Source organism: Populus alba, chromosome 15 (genome assembly GCF_005239225.2).
Source record: "Populus alba chromosome 15, ASM523922v2, whole genome shotgun sequence".
In the NCBI taxonomy this organism is placed as follows: Eukaryota; Viridiplantae; Streptophyta; class Magnoliopsida; order Malpighiales; family Salicaceae; genus Populus; species Populus alba.
In genome coordinates, this window is record NC_133298.1 from 14,060,915 (window position 1) to 14,073,872 (window position 12,958).

Here is a 12,958-nt window from a genome sequence, read left to right on the forward strand (position 1 = left end):
ATACCTCTCTTCTCATTTAGAAGGTAAAAATAGTGAGTTCTTAGATCATATATATATATAAACCTTTGCATGAGTAAATATTTCATGTTTTACAAAATTAGTAGTCCAATGTTCTCATCATTAGATAATTATTTAGCAAGATTCTGTAAGTTTTTTTTTTTTTTTTTTATGTATTTTCAAAATTGTAATTTTATTTTTCATGTTTATGTTTCGTAGATATTAGATTCTTGTATTTGTATTTTCATTTTATAAGTAAAATATATGCTTTATGATTTAAGATATGATGTTTTAATATGATCCAACATTGTTTATGGTACTAGAGCATCTAAAAGCATGCTAAAATATAAAAATTTCAAAATTTATAATGAAATAATAAAGTTCGAAATAGATGATAATAATTGGCAAAGAGAAGTAAGTGGTAAAGAAGTAATTATTAATGTCAGGGGATTACCTAGACAAGAATATGAATTCCATATAAATAGATTAAGATATTTCAATAATTTACTTCGAAACAATAACAGAAGACTTATAAGTAGTTTAAGAAGACAAGACAAAGAAGGTCCTGTGTTAACTGGATATATTCTTGAGAATATAATCTTGGTGTGGGGCCGCGAAAGCCAGGGTAGGCATAGGTGTTCACACAGGAGTGGTCCCTCTACCCTCAAGAATAAATAATTAGTGCTAATAATCCTGAAGACCCAGACCTAATTAATTCTCAAGAACTTAGCATAGCTAGAATTGAAGAAGATCTACATAATTGATCAATCCCTAAATTAGAAACAAGGACACTATATATATATATATATATATAATATATATATATATATATATATATATATATATTCAAAAGAGAACTACAAATCACTCAATAAAAACTACAAAGAGAACTATAACTTTAAATTAATCAAATTAAACAATACAAAAATATTTATAAAATAAATATAAACTCACTATTATTATTATAATTACTACTATTATTATTGTTACTATCATTATCATTGTTATTATTATAATTAATATTATAACTATTTATTACTATTATTACTACCACCACCACTTATATTATTTATTACTATCATTAGCATTGTTATTTATTATAATAAAATTTCATAATTAATATTATTAATACTATTAGAAACTTTATTAGTATTATTATTAGTATCATTACCATTATCATTATCAGTATTATTGAAAAACAAAAACTATAAACTTGATTTGAAAAATAAAATTGAAAACCATAAAATTTTTGACAAAAAATCAAGGAAAATAATAAAAAATCAAAAGTAAAAAGATCAAATTGAAATTATTATTATTGGAAAAAAAATCATATACTTGATTTAAATGATAAAATCAAAAGCCATGCAAACTTTGACAAAAAAGAAAAGAAAAAAAAAGAGATCAAAGTAGAAGGACCGAATAAAGAAACATTATATATAAAAATTAGAATTGAAGGATTAAATTGAACACAAATAAAACTTTAACAAAAGAAAAAAGAACAAAAATAAACAATAAGAACTAAAAAAATTGAAACTGAAACACCAATAACAATAAGAACTAGAGTGCATTTCCTGATGTTGGAGAGAGAAATGAAAAGGGGTAAAAGGATCACTGGCAATAAATCAATCATTGTAAGCTGACATGCACCACAAAAAAAAAAAAGAAGAAGAAAGATGATGAAAAATAAAATAATAAAAAAATTATTTTTATTAATTAAAAGCCGCTATACACATTGCCTAAAGTACACGACGACTGCTACATGCCATTAGCTTTTTTTACTTTAATTATATATTAAAAAAAGGTTTAAAATACCTTCAAACAAAAATATTACCTTTTTTTACAGTATTTTAATTATTTTACTGTGTATCAAAATAATAAATAAATAAATAAAGATACCTTCAAACAAATTTTTTATGATTAAAATACTGTATAAAAGGACAAAAATAATTAGATTAAAGACAAACAGTTTATTTTTAAGGAAAGTCATTTACATCATTTCACTATCATAGCAAATAGTGAATTTAAATGTTCACCACCCTTCATCACATATAAAACTAATTAACGTTTTCTTTCTTCTTTTGCTAATAACATTTAAATACTTTTCATTTCATCAAACTAAGATTTAATCTAATAGAAATGGATAGTGCATTGGGAGTCACAGGTTGATTGCAGATAGATCGTATAAAATGACAAGCAAAGAAGACAAAAACGTAGTGTCTTTATCTAATAATAATAAAAAAAAGCTCCCGTCTTCTCTTCATATGGTTTCATCTAGATAAGCAAGAAAATAAGTAGTTAGCAGTAGTGTACTGAGACCTCACAGTGGAAGTAGTGATGGCAGCTCGCAGGATATCTTCGTTGCTTTCTCGTTCTCTCTCTGCTCCCTCTGCTTCTACTCCTCTTCTTTTGTCTCGAGGTACTGTTATTTCATTTATATCCTGTTCTTTTTTATTGCCTTTTAGATGATTGAAGTTTTAATGTTCATTCCTTCAGCTACAGCTTCTTTACGCTGTTAATATATTTTTTAGTTAATTTTGGAGATATACCCCTTGCGTTTGGTTGGTTGCCAAGAGGTAAAGGTGGAGAAGAAATGGAAAAGGAATTTTGAGTTAAGAGTCTTTGTTCTGTTATTTGAATTACAAACATGTTTTCATCTTTCTTTTTGAGTCTAAAGAAGATTCAGCATGGAACAAAAGTTTTGGAGATTTTATTCCGCAACTCTGTTCAGCAGATAGTGTTCCACAAAAGGAGCCAAATATTAATTTCTAATTAACACAGGAACATGGAGTTTGAGGTCTATGTAATGTCAACTTGGACCTCAAATCAGTGCTTGAGAAAAAATAAAATAAAAAAACAGAATCCCCATTTTTGTTTTTACTTAATACAACTTAACTAGATCTCTTTGACCACATGATGATCTACAAACAGAGCCTTCTATCCATGGCGGTTCCCTTTGACTTTGGGTACATGGATATAGCAACAGCCGCAGAGAGGATTCTAGGAGCTGCTATTCACTTTAGAGCTTCTCCAGCTGAACAGAACACGAGTCATAAAGAGAATGGAAATTTTAATATTTAAAGAAGGCCCTATTTTCATTTTCTTTTATGTTCTGCGCATGGGAATGCAAAGATAGTTTCCTGTTTTTGTTCCAATCATGTTATATATATATATATATATATATATATATATATATATATTTCTAGTTTTTCGGATTTAAGGTTGTCAAGATTAATTTACATTTCTGGGATATGATCCTCAGGAAAAAATCCTAGCAGAGGAAGGGGGGTCTACAGGTTTAGCAATGCTGCAGCACTTGAGGAAACAATCACTCCACCTGTTAAAGTTAGCTACACTCAGCATTTAATCAATGGCCAATTCGTCGATGCAGCATCTGGTAGTCCTTGGTTGATAAAACATCTGTGTTATTTTTGTTCAGTTTTCATTTGCACTTCTTGAATTGGAAATGGAGAGCTGTTTCCAATCCGTTGAATTAAGCATTCTTGCTGATTTTGGGTTTTCGATTGGTTGAAGGCAAAACCTTTCCAACACATGATCCTCGTACTGGAGAAGTGATTGCTCATGTGGCTGAAGGTGATGCTGAAGACGTCAACCGTGCAGTAGCTGCTGCTCGTAAAGCATTTGATGAGGGACCATGGCCGAAGATGAGTGCTTATGTAAGAATTCTTGCCTAGCCTCTCTGGTGAATTATAATGTCAATGATGTCTTGTTTGTTACCAGTTGACTTGCATGTGGGAATTTTTGCAGGAAAGGTCACTGATAATGTTGCGTTTTGCTGATTTGGTTGATAAACATAGAGGGGAGCTTGCAACTTTGGAGTCATGGGATAGTGGGAAGCCTTATGAACAGTCTGCTAAATCCGAGTTGCCAAGTTTTGCACGTTTATTTCGTTACTATGCTGGTGAGATTTCATTAAAGCATGCAATGCCAACTTCTTGTGTTGTTGACTACATGGATTTCTGATTCTTTTCGTCTTTAATATCCAGGCTGGGCAGACAAAATCCATGGACTAACAGTTCCAGCGGATGGTAATCACCATGTTCAAACATTGCATGAACCCATTGGTGTCGCCGGACAGATAATCCCTTGGAACTTTCCTCTTATCATGTTTGCTTGGAAAGTTGGACCTGCATTAGCTTGTGGTAATACAATTGTTCTAAAATCAGCAGAACAAACACCATTGACTGCTCTCTATGCAGCAAAGCTTTTCCAAGAGGTAAGATTAATGACAAATGTTTACATGACAAATATCTGGTTTAAATAGAATTATCATGATATATGCGAGCAGCAAAGCTATGCAAACAATGCCTTTACAGGTATCACATGAAGTTCATAAAAATTCTCCACTTAAATGCGTTCAAGTATCCACTTAAATCTGAAAAGGTTGGTGAATATGGAAATGATTGTATTATGCAGCAACCCTTACGTGTGTATTAAACCTCTAGAACAGTGCAGTTAATTTCCTTCAACTAAATAGCGTGATCGGCTCTTTTACTGTTTCCTGGTGGTATACAATGGTCTTAATACGGCAGAGATGAAACACGTGAAGTTTCTTTTATTTTTTACCATGGGGTTTTCTTGAAATCTATTTTTTATCCTTCATGGCAGGCTGGTCTTCCTCCAGGTGTTCTGAATGTAGTTTCTGGCTATGGTCCAAGCGCTGGTGCAGCTCTTGCTTGTCACATGGACGTGGACAAGGTATTTTATTATCTCTCAGTATCTTGCCAACTTTCAAGAGAATCTATGGCATATGAGCTTGGCATTATGGTACATAATCCCTTGACTTCCTGTATAGCATGGCTCAGAGAGTCTGAAATTTTGTTTCCACCTGTGGTTTTACTTGAAAATGTACGGCTTCCTGTTGTTTCAACTTTCAACCACAGCTTCCAGAGTAACACTGATACAATGGCAACATCAAGAAGAACTTTTTATATAGGAACCATAAGCTTCCTCGTGGCTGTTTTTAATTTCCTAGTCTCACTTTCATTGATAGATTAGTTGCACCTCGTGACTGGATCATGGAACCTTCGGAACACCATACCATTTTCTATCCAACTAATTTCTTTTCTTTGTCACAGTAAGAGGTCTCGTTTCTAACATTTTTGGATTGCCAATATTTTTCTTGATCGTAGTAATCGTAGTAAAAGATTGCATTTCCAACACACTTGGTTGTTATAATTGTATTAACTAAAATCCTGTACTGTGTATGCCATGTAGTATGTTTGTGGAAGAGCAGTGATTAATACACCATATTGTTTGCAGATTGCTTTCACTGGATCAACTGAAACTGGTAAGATTATACTTGAACTTGCTGCGAAAAGTAACCTAAAACCAGTTACATTAGAGCTGGGAGGGAAATCACCTTTCATTGTATGTGAGGATGCTGATGTTGACAAGGCTGTGGAGCTTGCACACTTTGCTTTGTTCTTTAATCAGGTTTGTCCAACAACTGTGCATACATTGCTGGTTTCAATTTGATGTGTAACCACTGATTAGTTGTGCATGCTTGCTGTTTGCAGGGACAATGTTGCTGTGCTGGTTCTCGTACATATGTACATGAACGTGTGTACGATGAGTTCATAGAAAAAGCCAAGGCACGTGCTCTAAGACGTGTCGTTGGTGATCCCTTCAAGAAGGGCGTTGAGCAAGGCCCTCAGGTACCCTGTCTCTTCCTGTAAGATTTGATGATTGAAACAATTGAGCCTTGGCAATCTGAATAGGCACCAGAAATCCCTCAAATAGGCATAAATTTTTTCTCAAGTGCTTGGTTTAAGGCCCAGATTAATTACCAATTGGGTCCATGGCCGCACTGGTCGTTACATGAGACCTCAAAGTTAGAAAACAACGAATTTCAGTAAGATTATGAGCATGATCCTTCTTTTCTGTGTGTGAGTGAAACTGCAAACCTAGCTGAAGCTTATAGCTAAAATGGTCAATGGTTAAACATCCAAACCGGCATATGACTATATGGAAGTTGTTATGGGATGTTCATCTTTGGGAATTAATGGTAATTGTTTATGGACCTTGAGAAAAATGGTGAGAGCCATCAAGTAATGTTGTTTATGGACCATGTGGAAATTTCAGATCGACTCCGAGCAGTTTGAGAAGATCCTCAGGTACATAAAATCTGGTGTTGAAAGCAATGCTACCCTTGAATGTGGAGGTCAAAGATTTGGCTCCAAGGGCTACTTTATCCAGCCTACTGTTTTCTCAAATGTACAGGTAATGGATACACAACTCTGTTATTATTTCTCCCCTTTTACTGTGTGTCAAAGTATTGAATCTTAATCTTTGCATTGCAATACTAACTTCTTGTTAGAACAGGATGATATGTTGATAGCAAAGGATGAGATCTTTGGCCCAGTGCAATCCATCTTGAAGTTCAAGTGAGCTGTAATCTTAAACAAGCTTGTCTTCATCTAAAAATTATCAAATTAGATGGAACAGAGTTGAATTTAAATTCAGTTATGGTCTTTTATACTGTATGTCTAAAACAAGTTGTGCTTCTGCACCAGGAATATCGATGAAGTAATACAGAGGGCAAACACCACCCGTTACGGCCTCGCAGCAGGAATTTTCACCAAGAATGTGGACACTGCCAACACCTTGTCACGAGCGTTGAGGGTGGGGAGTGTATGGATCAATTGCTTCGATGTCTTTGATGCGGCAATTCCATTTGGTGGCTATAAAATGAGTGGAATAGGCAGGGAAAAGGGCATCTACAGCCTCCATAACTACTTGCAAGTGAAAGCTGTTGTTACTCCATTGAAGAATCCAGCATGGTTGTAAGCTTCTGGCATTCCTTTCCATCAGTAAATAAGTAAAGTATGCAAGGATTGTTTGAATCATGGGAAAATGTTTAAGTTTCTCAAGAGGACAAGCTTGTTTGTTTCTCAATCACTCTTTAAGCTCAACTACAACGCAGCAGACAGATCCTTGTACTTGTGCCATTGACATCAAGAAGGTGATTAATTATTGCCAGAATTCAACAGTTGCTTGGCTGCGTTTGATTGGCCAGCTTCTTTGAACATATCTATCACCTCCAAGCAAACCTATCAATCCCCTCCATCAGAAGCTAATCACATAAAGAAAACAACCACGAATTCATGCATTAGGCATCCCCAGTCCCGATTGTGCAACCGTACCATCCATCACCCTCAGCATAATGTTGAGAGATTGATTAGTTTGTCTGGTAAACCAAAGACCAAATGATATTGTTTGCTTGAGATGTCTGAGTATTCTCTTCACCGTCTGACAATAAGGATCCTTAGGTTAATGCAAGAACTTTCTTACACAATGAAAAATGTAAGAGAAATCTAGCTAGACGAGTAAATCCAAGATAATTTGGAGTTCCAATAGTGCTTATATAGAATTGAGGGTCACTCAAATCAGAACCTTCGAGTTTAGAAAGATGACAGATGTTGGACATGGTTTCACTTTGTCAAGGTCTGCCTTACGTAGCAAATCTGCAATATATTCTCTTTGAGTGAGAAATAAATCATGTCCATCACGAAGAGTTTCAACACCAAGAAAAAAAGATCTTAAGCCTTTCACTGGAAAAATCATAGACAACTTGTAGAGCAATTGATCAATGGCTTTGGTGTCCAAGCAAGCAACAATTATATCATCCATACAAATGATTATATGGATTGTGTCTTAGAAAAGAGTATAAAGAGATGTGTCAGCCTTTATAGCCTTTAAAACCAAGTTGGTGGAGTTGATCTGTAAATCTAAAAATCATCCCCTTGGGGCTTGTCGAAGACTATAAAGGCTCCTTTTTCAATTTACACACATGTTGCGGATAATCAGGATAAATAAATCTTTGTAGTTGTTGCATTTAAACATGTTTATGAAGGAAACCATTAAGAAATGTGTTTTGAAAATCCAATTGATGGAGTAACCAAATAAGAGTATTTGGAAGCTTTCGTGAAGCAGCCAGGTTCAGTAGGAATATAAGAGGATTTACATGAAAAAAGCTTAAAATATTATTGTTACCCACTTTTGATTCCACAAAAAAAATCAAGAAAAAAAGAGAGAAAATAGAAAAATAAAATTCAAAATACAAGAGGATATACATGAAGAAAACCTAGAATATTGTCCAAGTTGGTGGTGAAGGACCACAATAACAAGTGAAAAAGTTTGAGGATCAAAATATATAAGATAAAATTGTTAACCCAATTCTGATTGATAAAGGGCCCCATTGGTGAATTTTATTTTTTTGGTAAAAAAATAGAAATTTGGATAGATAAGGGCTCAATAAGAATTTTGAAAGGCTTAATTAATTTTATTGAGAACTTAATTGCAAGAAATATTAATTTTAAAGTCAATTTAGGCCTTAAATGGAAGAAATTAAAGTCTCAGGGTTGAATTGTAATTCTAAAAAGTTAATTTCACCAAATCAGGGGCTTAATTGCATAAATATTAAAGTTTGATGAGCAATTAGGGACTTGATTGAAGAAATCCAAAACTAAGGACCAAAATAAAAATAAAAAACATGTTAATACAGGAGTTGAAATTGATCAAATTAGGAGTCAATTGAAGATTTTGGAAGTTTGTTGATCAATTGAGGGTGAAAATGCACTATTTCAAAACCAATGACTAAAATAAAATAGGCAATTAACTTTGGGGATGATAATTGAGTTTAATAGGGGTGAAATTGCATGAAATTAAAAGTTTAGGCGGCAATTATTAGTGCAATTAAAAGTAATTGGAAGAAAATGGACTAAATTACAATTTACATAAATTCCAAATTAAAAACTCTAATTTTTAAGGTTTAATCTAGAGACATATCGTTCGACCACTATGTATCTTTTTCTTTGGTAGTTTTGGTTGATCAAGTATGCAACTTTAGAAAAATAAATGTAGCATTTTCAACCATCTCAGAGAATGTAATTATCACCATTCGACTGAAAGACACCCCCACCATAAAGATTAGATATTCTCATCAAACATTTGCATCTCATTTTCTCTAATGATATCAACAACATCTTGTACTCGACCAGCCTCACTTCATTGACAGATTTTAGGTTGATTGAGTTTGCACCTTCAAGCAATGTGAAGCTATAAGCCTTCAAATCAAGAAAGGTTGGATCCAAAAGAAAGGTGTGCACCCCTTCTACCAACTTCAAGTGGTCTTCAATGATGACGACGTTGGAATTGCTCCGACAAAGTCTCGGAAGTGAGTAACTTAGTCATTAATTGTTGTGATACCCATTTCACAAAACCAATAATATTTTGTGTGTGTTCATACTTCAAGCCTTCTTAGTGGGTTCTTATCAAAAGTTGACCACTTTTCTCTCAATCTCAAAATGCCAGAAACAAGCTCCTTGATCTCCAAGTTTGGAAAAACAACTAAAATCTTCAACCAAGTTGTTGCTAAACCACCATTATAAAACCAATATAGGTACAAAGTTTACAGTTGTAAAACGTACCTAAAATTCTCCCATTTTGCTTTGATGGCCACGCTTTGATGAAGGAGGATTAATATTTGATTGGATTTTAACCTGAAACCCTATAAATACCCCTGAAACATCAAGGCAGAGAAACATAAACAAAGGGAGAAAGAAGAAAGAAGATAGGATAAATTAATTCCAAGTGTAAAGGTTTAAGAGTCTATAACAAAGATTTCCTCAACTTTGAAAGAAAATAGTAAGCTTAGGAAAGAAAGGACAACAACCATTAAAACTCTTCTAATCTAGCAGGTGATGTCCATGAGGCATAACTCTAGCTCTTCATTGCATATTTCAATGGTGTTTTGAACTTCTTTTTGGAGATACATTGTATTGATCTTGTATTTTAATTCATGCATGAAATGTTTTTTTTTCTTCATTTAATTTTCCAAGTTGTTTGTTACTATTTACTAGATGTTTAGGAAATGTTTTGATGTTTATTTTGCTGAAATAAAATGGTTTTTGTATTATATCGAATATGGCAATAGGTGTTTTTGGTGATACATTTATTTTGATTTTTTTGTTTGTTAGTGTATTTTCTTGGTTCTCGAGCTTTATTTAGGTTTCAAGTTGTTTTGAGATTTTATTTTGAATTGAAATTTGATGTTGTTATTGATTGTCATTTGGGCTGCAATTATGAAGGTGGAATTTAATGCATGATTTTGATGATTTGATGTTTTTTTATTAGTTTTTTTTATTCAACTACGTTTGGTATTAGTAAAGTGTTCGTATGAACCGAAAATAGTGTGTTTAAATGCATATAAGTCCATTTCGAGGGTTTAGCAATGTGTTTGATTTTTCTTAGTTGCTAGGCAATATTATTCGTGTTCATAGAAAGAATATTACCTTAGCTCTCTGATTTGGACCAATTTTGGTCCATTTATTTGCACTAAACACTTTGTGATATTTGACTAGTTAATAATTTAAGGTTTGTTGACATCAATAACAAGTTTTTAATGGGTTTAAATTATAGGATTTTAGTTTAGAATTAAAACCCATTTGGACCAAATCATGATGATTATTTGATAATTAAAGTGAATGGATGACACGACCAAAAGCTTGATGTCTTCTCCCAAGTGCAGGAGTGTCGAAGTAATAAATAACCCGGCAAGACCGGGGTCGAACCACAGAGAGGTTAATTGTATAAATTATAAATAACAACGCAACAATAACAATAATAACGATAATAATAACAATAGTAGTACTAGTAATAGTAATAATAATAATAATACTCAGTACGTGGCGTTGTTATACCTGAGAATAATCTAAAAGATTGGGTCACAGGTTTCCAGCCTATATACTGAGTTTATGAACAAATAATAATAATAATAATAATAAGAACAACAACAACAACAACAACAACAACAACAACAACAACAACAATAAAGAAGAGAAAGAAGAAATTAATGAGAACTTTGAGTTGAAAGATTAATGTAAGGATTAAACAACGATAAAAATAAATGTCAATGTTAGAGGATCCACTAATGGTACTTCAAACAAGTATAGTATAAACTCTTATTACTCAATTGGAAACCACACATAAAGGAGGTCCCAATCAGATTATAAATTGTTAACATGATTACATTAGTTATCTTATTCGAATAAAGCTAATACTTGTAAATGTTGGCAGACATTCATGATTATAACTTATGTTAACAACAAATTAAGTTCCTTTCATAGCTCAGGTGTCGGTTATACCATATAGTATGGGCTATGAAAGTACCAAGTATTTGTTGTACCAAGTGTTATACAACATAAATCTAGATTAACCATTTAACAAGTGAAGTATTAAAAGTGAACAAGATAACAAATATAAAACATGTTAGTATCCAACGTTAAGGTCCATGTTAAATTTATATTATACTTATTCTTACACCATTAGTGTACCCTTTTCACCTTGACATAATTAACTTAGCTAAACATAATGAAAGAAAGAAACATAAATGAACAAGATAAGAACATAAATGAGAAAAAAGTTAACTAAGTAAAGGAAAGGAAATGAAGTGCATAAACTTGATATTAATGAAAGCAAAACATAAGCAATACAAAGAGAGAAAGCAAGAGCATGATCTTGATCTGGAAACCAAGATGCCTCAATACAATGTAAGTGCCTTCTTTTATAGGCCAAAATTTGGAACTATTGATTTATTAATTAATTGATGAGTGGGTGGCCATATCTTGACTTGGTGACAATCCTTATCTTCTTGTCTGAACAAGACGTCATTGCTAACATCATAATTTGCCCAGAATCCTCAGGAATGTTCTAGGAAATTGTCTCAGGTTTCCAACAAAAAAAAAGATGAGGTCATTTGGACTTCTAGAACTCAAGATATGGGCTGAACACTAAATAGTGTCTGGGCTGCAGGACAGCTTCGGACTTCTTCGTTGTTCCTTCAGTTTGGACTTCAAAACGGCCTTTTTAAATCTTGGGCTCCCATGAAAGTTGTAGGCCTTTGTCTTACCTTTCTATCCATATAAAATGGACCTAAATCCGAGATCTAGAGCTCCAGATATGATCCAATTATCGAGCAATGTTCCGGTTTGGACTGCACCGGCATCTCTTTTCTAAGTTTGGCCATCTCTTTGTCCTTTCACTTTCAATACTTAAACTCATCAATCAATCCTTTTATTTATGTGATAGGCCTGCATTTAAGATGAGCATTTACCATAAATTAAGGTATCTTATAGTATCAAACTTGTTATTATAAAACATGCTTTAGTTAAGGAGTTATTGATACTTCAAGTGCAAAATGATGATATAAAACTTTGATAAATATGCACTTTTAAATACTAATCAATGGATGCTATATTATTGATCCTTGCATGATTCAGAACATGTCTGTGTCCTTGTTTTCATCGTATCTAGTCTGGTTGGAGAGTCATGTTGTTGGAATTGGTATGAATGTTATTTGTTTCTTTATTTTTTTCTCTGTTTGATTTCTTTTTGATAAAAAATATGAGTTTTTCTGTTTTTTTTTTTTAATTTGATTCATTTTAAATTTTAGTTTTATTTTTTGTTTAGTTTTCGAGTCAAACCATATCTTTGGTTCAATTTATGGTCAGACCAAAGATTTCTGGTCAACTTGGTAAGGTCAAATTTAGGTCAAAGGTTAAGACCTTCTTTGGCTGACAATGTTTTTGGTAAGAGTTTTTTGGGTTTAAGTGAATATTTGACAAACACCTCCTAGATTTATTTTAACAATTTTGATTTTTTAAAAAGGGTTTTTGTCAAACATGACATTATAGGAATAAATAATAATAATAATAATAAATGATTTTTGGTTGTTACACACACTTCAATCCTTTTAAAAATTGCATTTTTTTTAAAAAGGAGAGAATTTTTTTTAGCACTGTCTTGGAAAATTTCTGTGCATTTGGTTTATATATAAATTTACAATAAACTTGTAAAATTTCTTAAGAATTTGATCAATATTTCAATAACCATAAAAAATTTAATTTTTAAAAATTAACAAAAATTAACAGTTAATATTTTA

General features: G+C 32.7%; 1 protein-coding gene across 1 annotated transcript; it reads left to right on the plus strand.

Moving 5' to 3' along the window:
• Positions 1-2,166: 2,166 nt before the first annotated feature.
• On the plus strand, positions 2,167-7,045 carry LOC118052017 (benzaldehyde dehydrogenase, mitochondrial). The gene is made up of 11 exons (XM_035062827.2): positions 2,167-2,413; positions 3,257-3,391; positions 3,529-3,671; positions 3,763-3,916; positions 4,002-4,231; positions 4,624-4,713; positions 5,278-5,451; positions 5,535-5,672; positions 6,100-6,237; positions 6,340-6,401; positions 6,531-7,045. The coding sequence occupies exons 1-11, from the start codon at positions 2,332-2,334 to the stop codon at positions 6,802-6,804; spliced, it is 1,620 nt and encodes a 539-aa protein (XP_034918718.1). The 5' UTR covers positions 2,167-2,331; the 3' UTR covers positions 6,805-7,045.
• Positions 7,046-12,958: the final 5,913 nt, after the last annotated feature.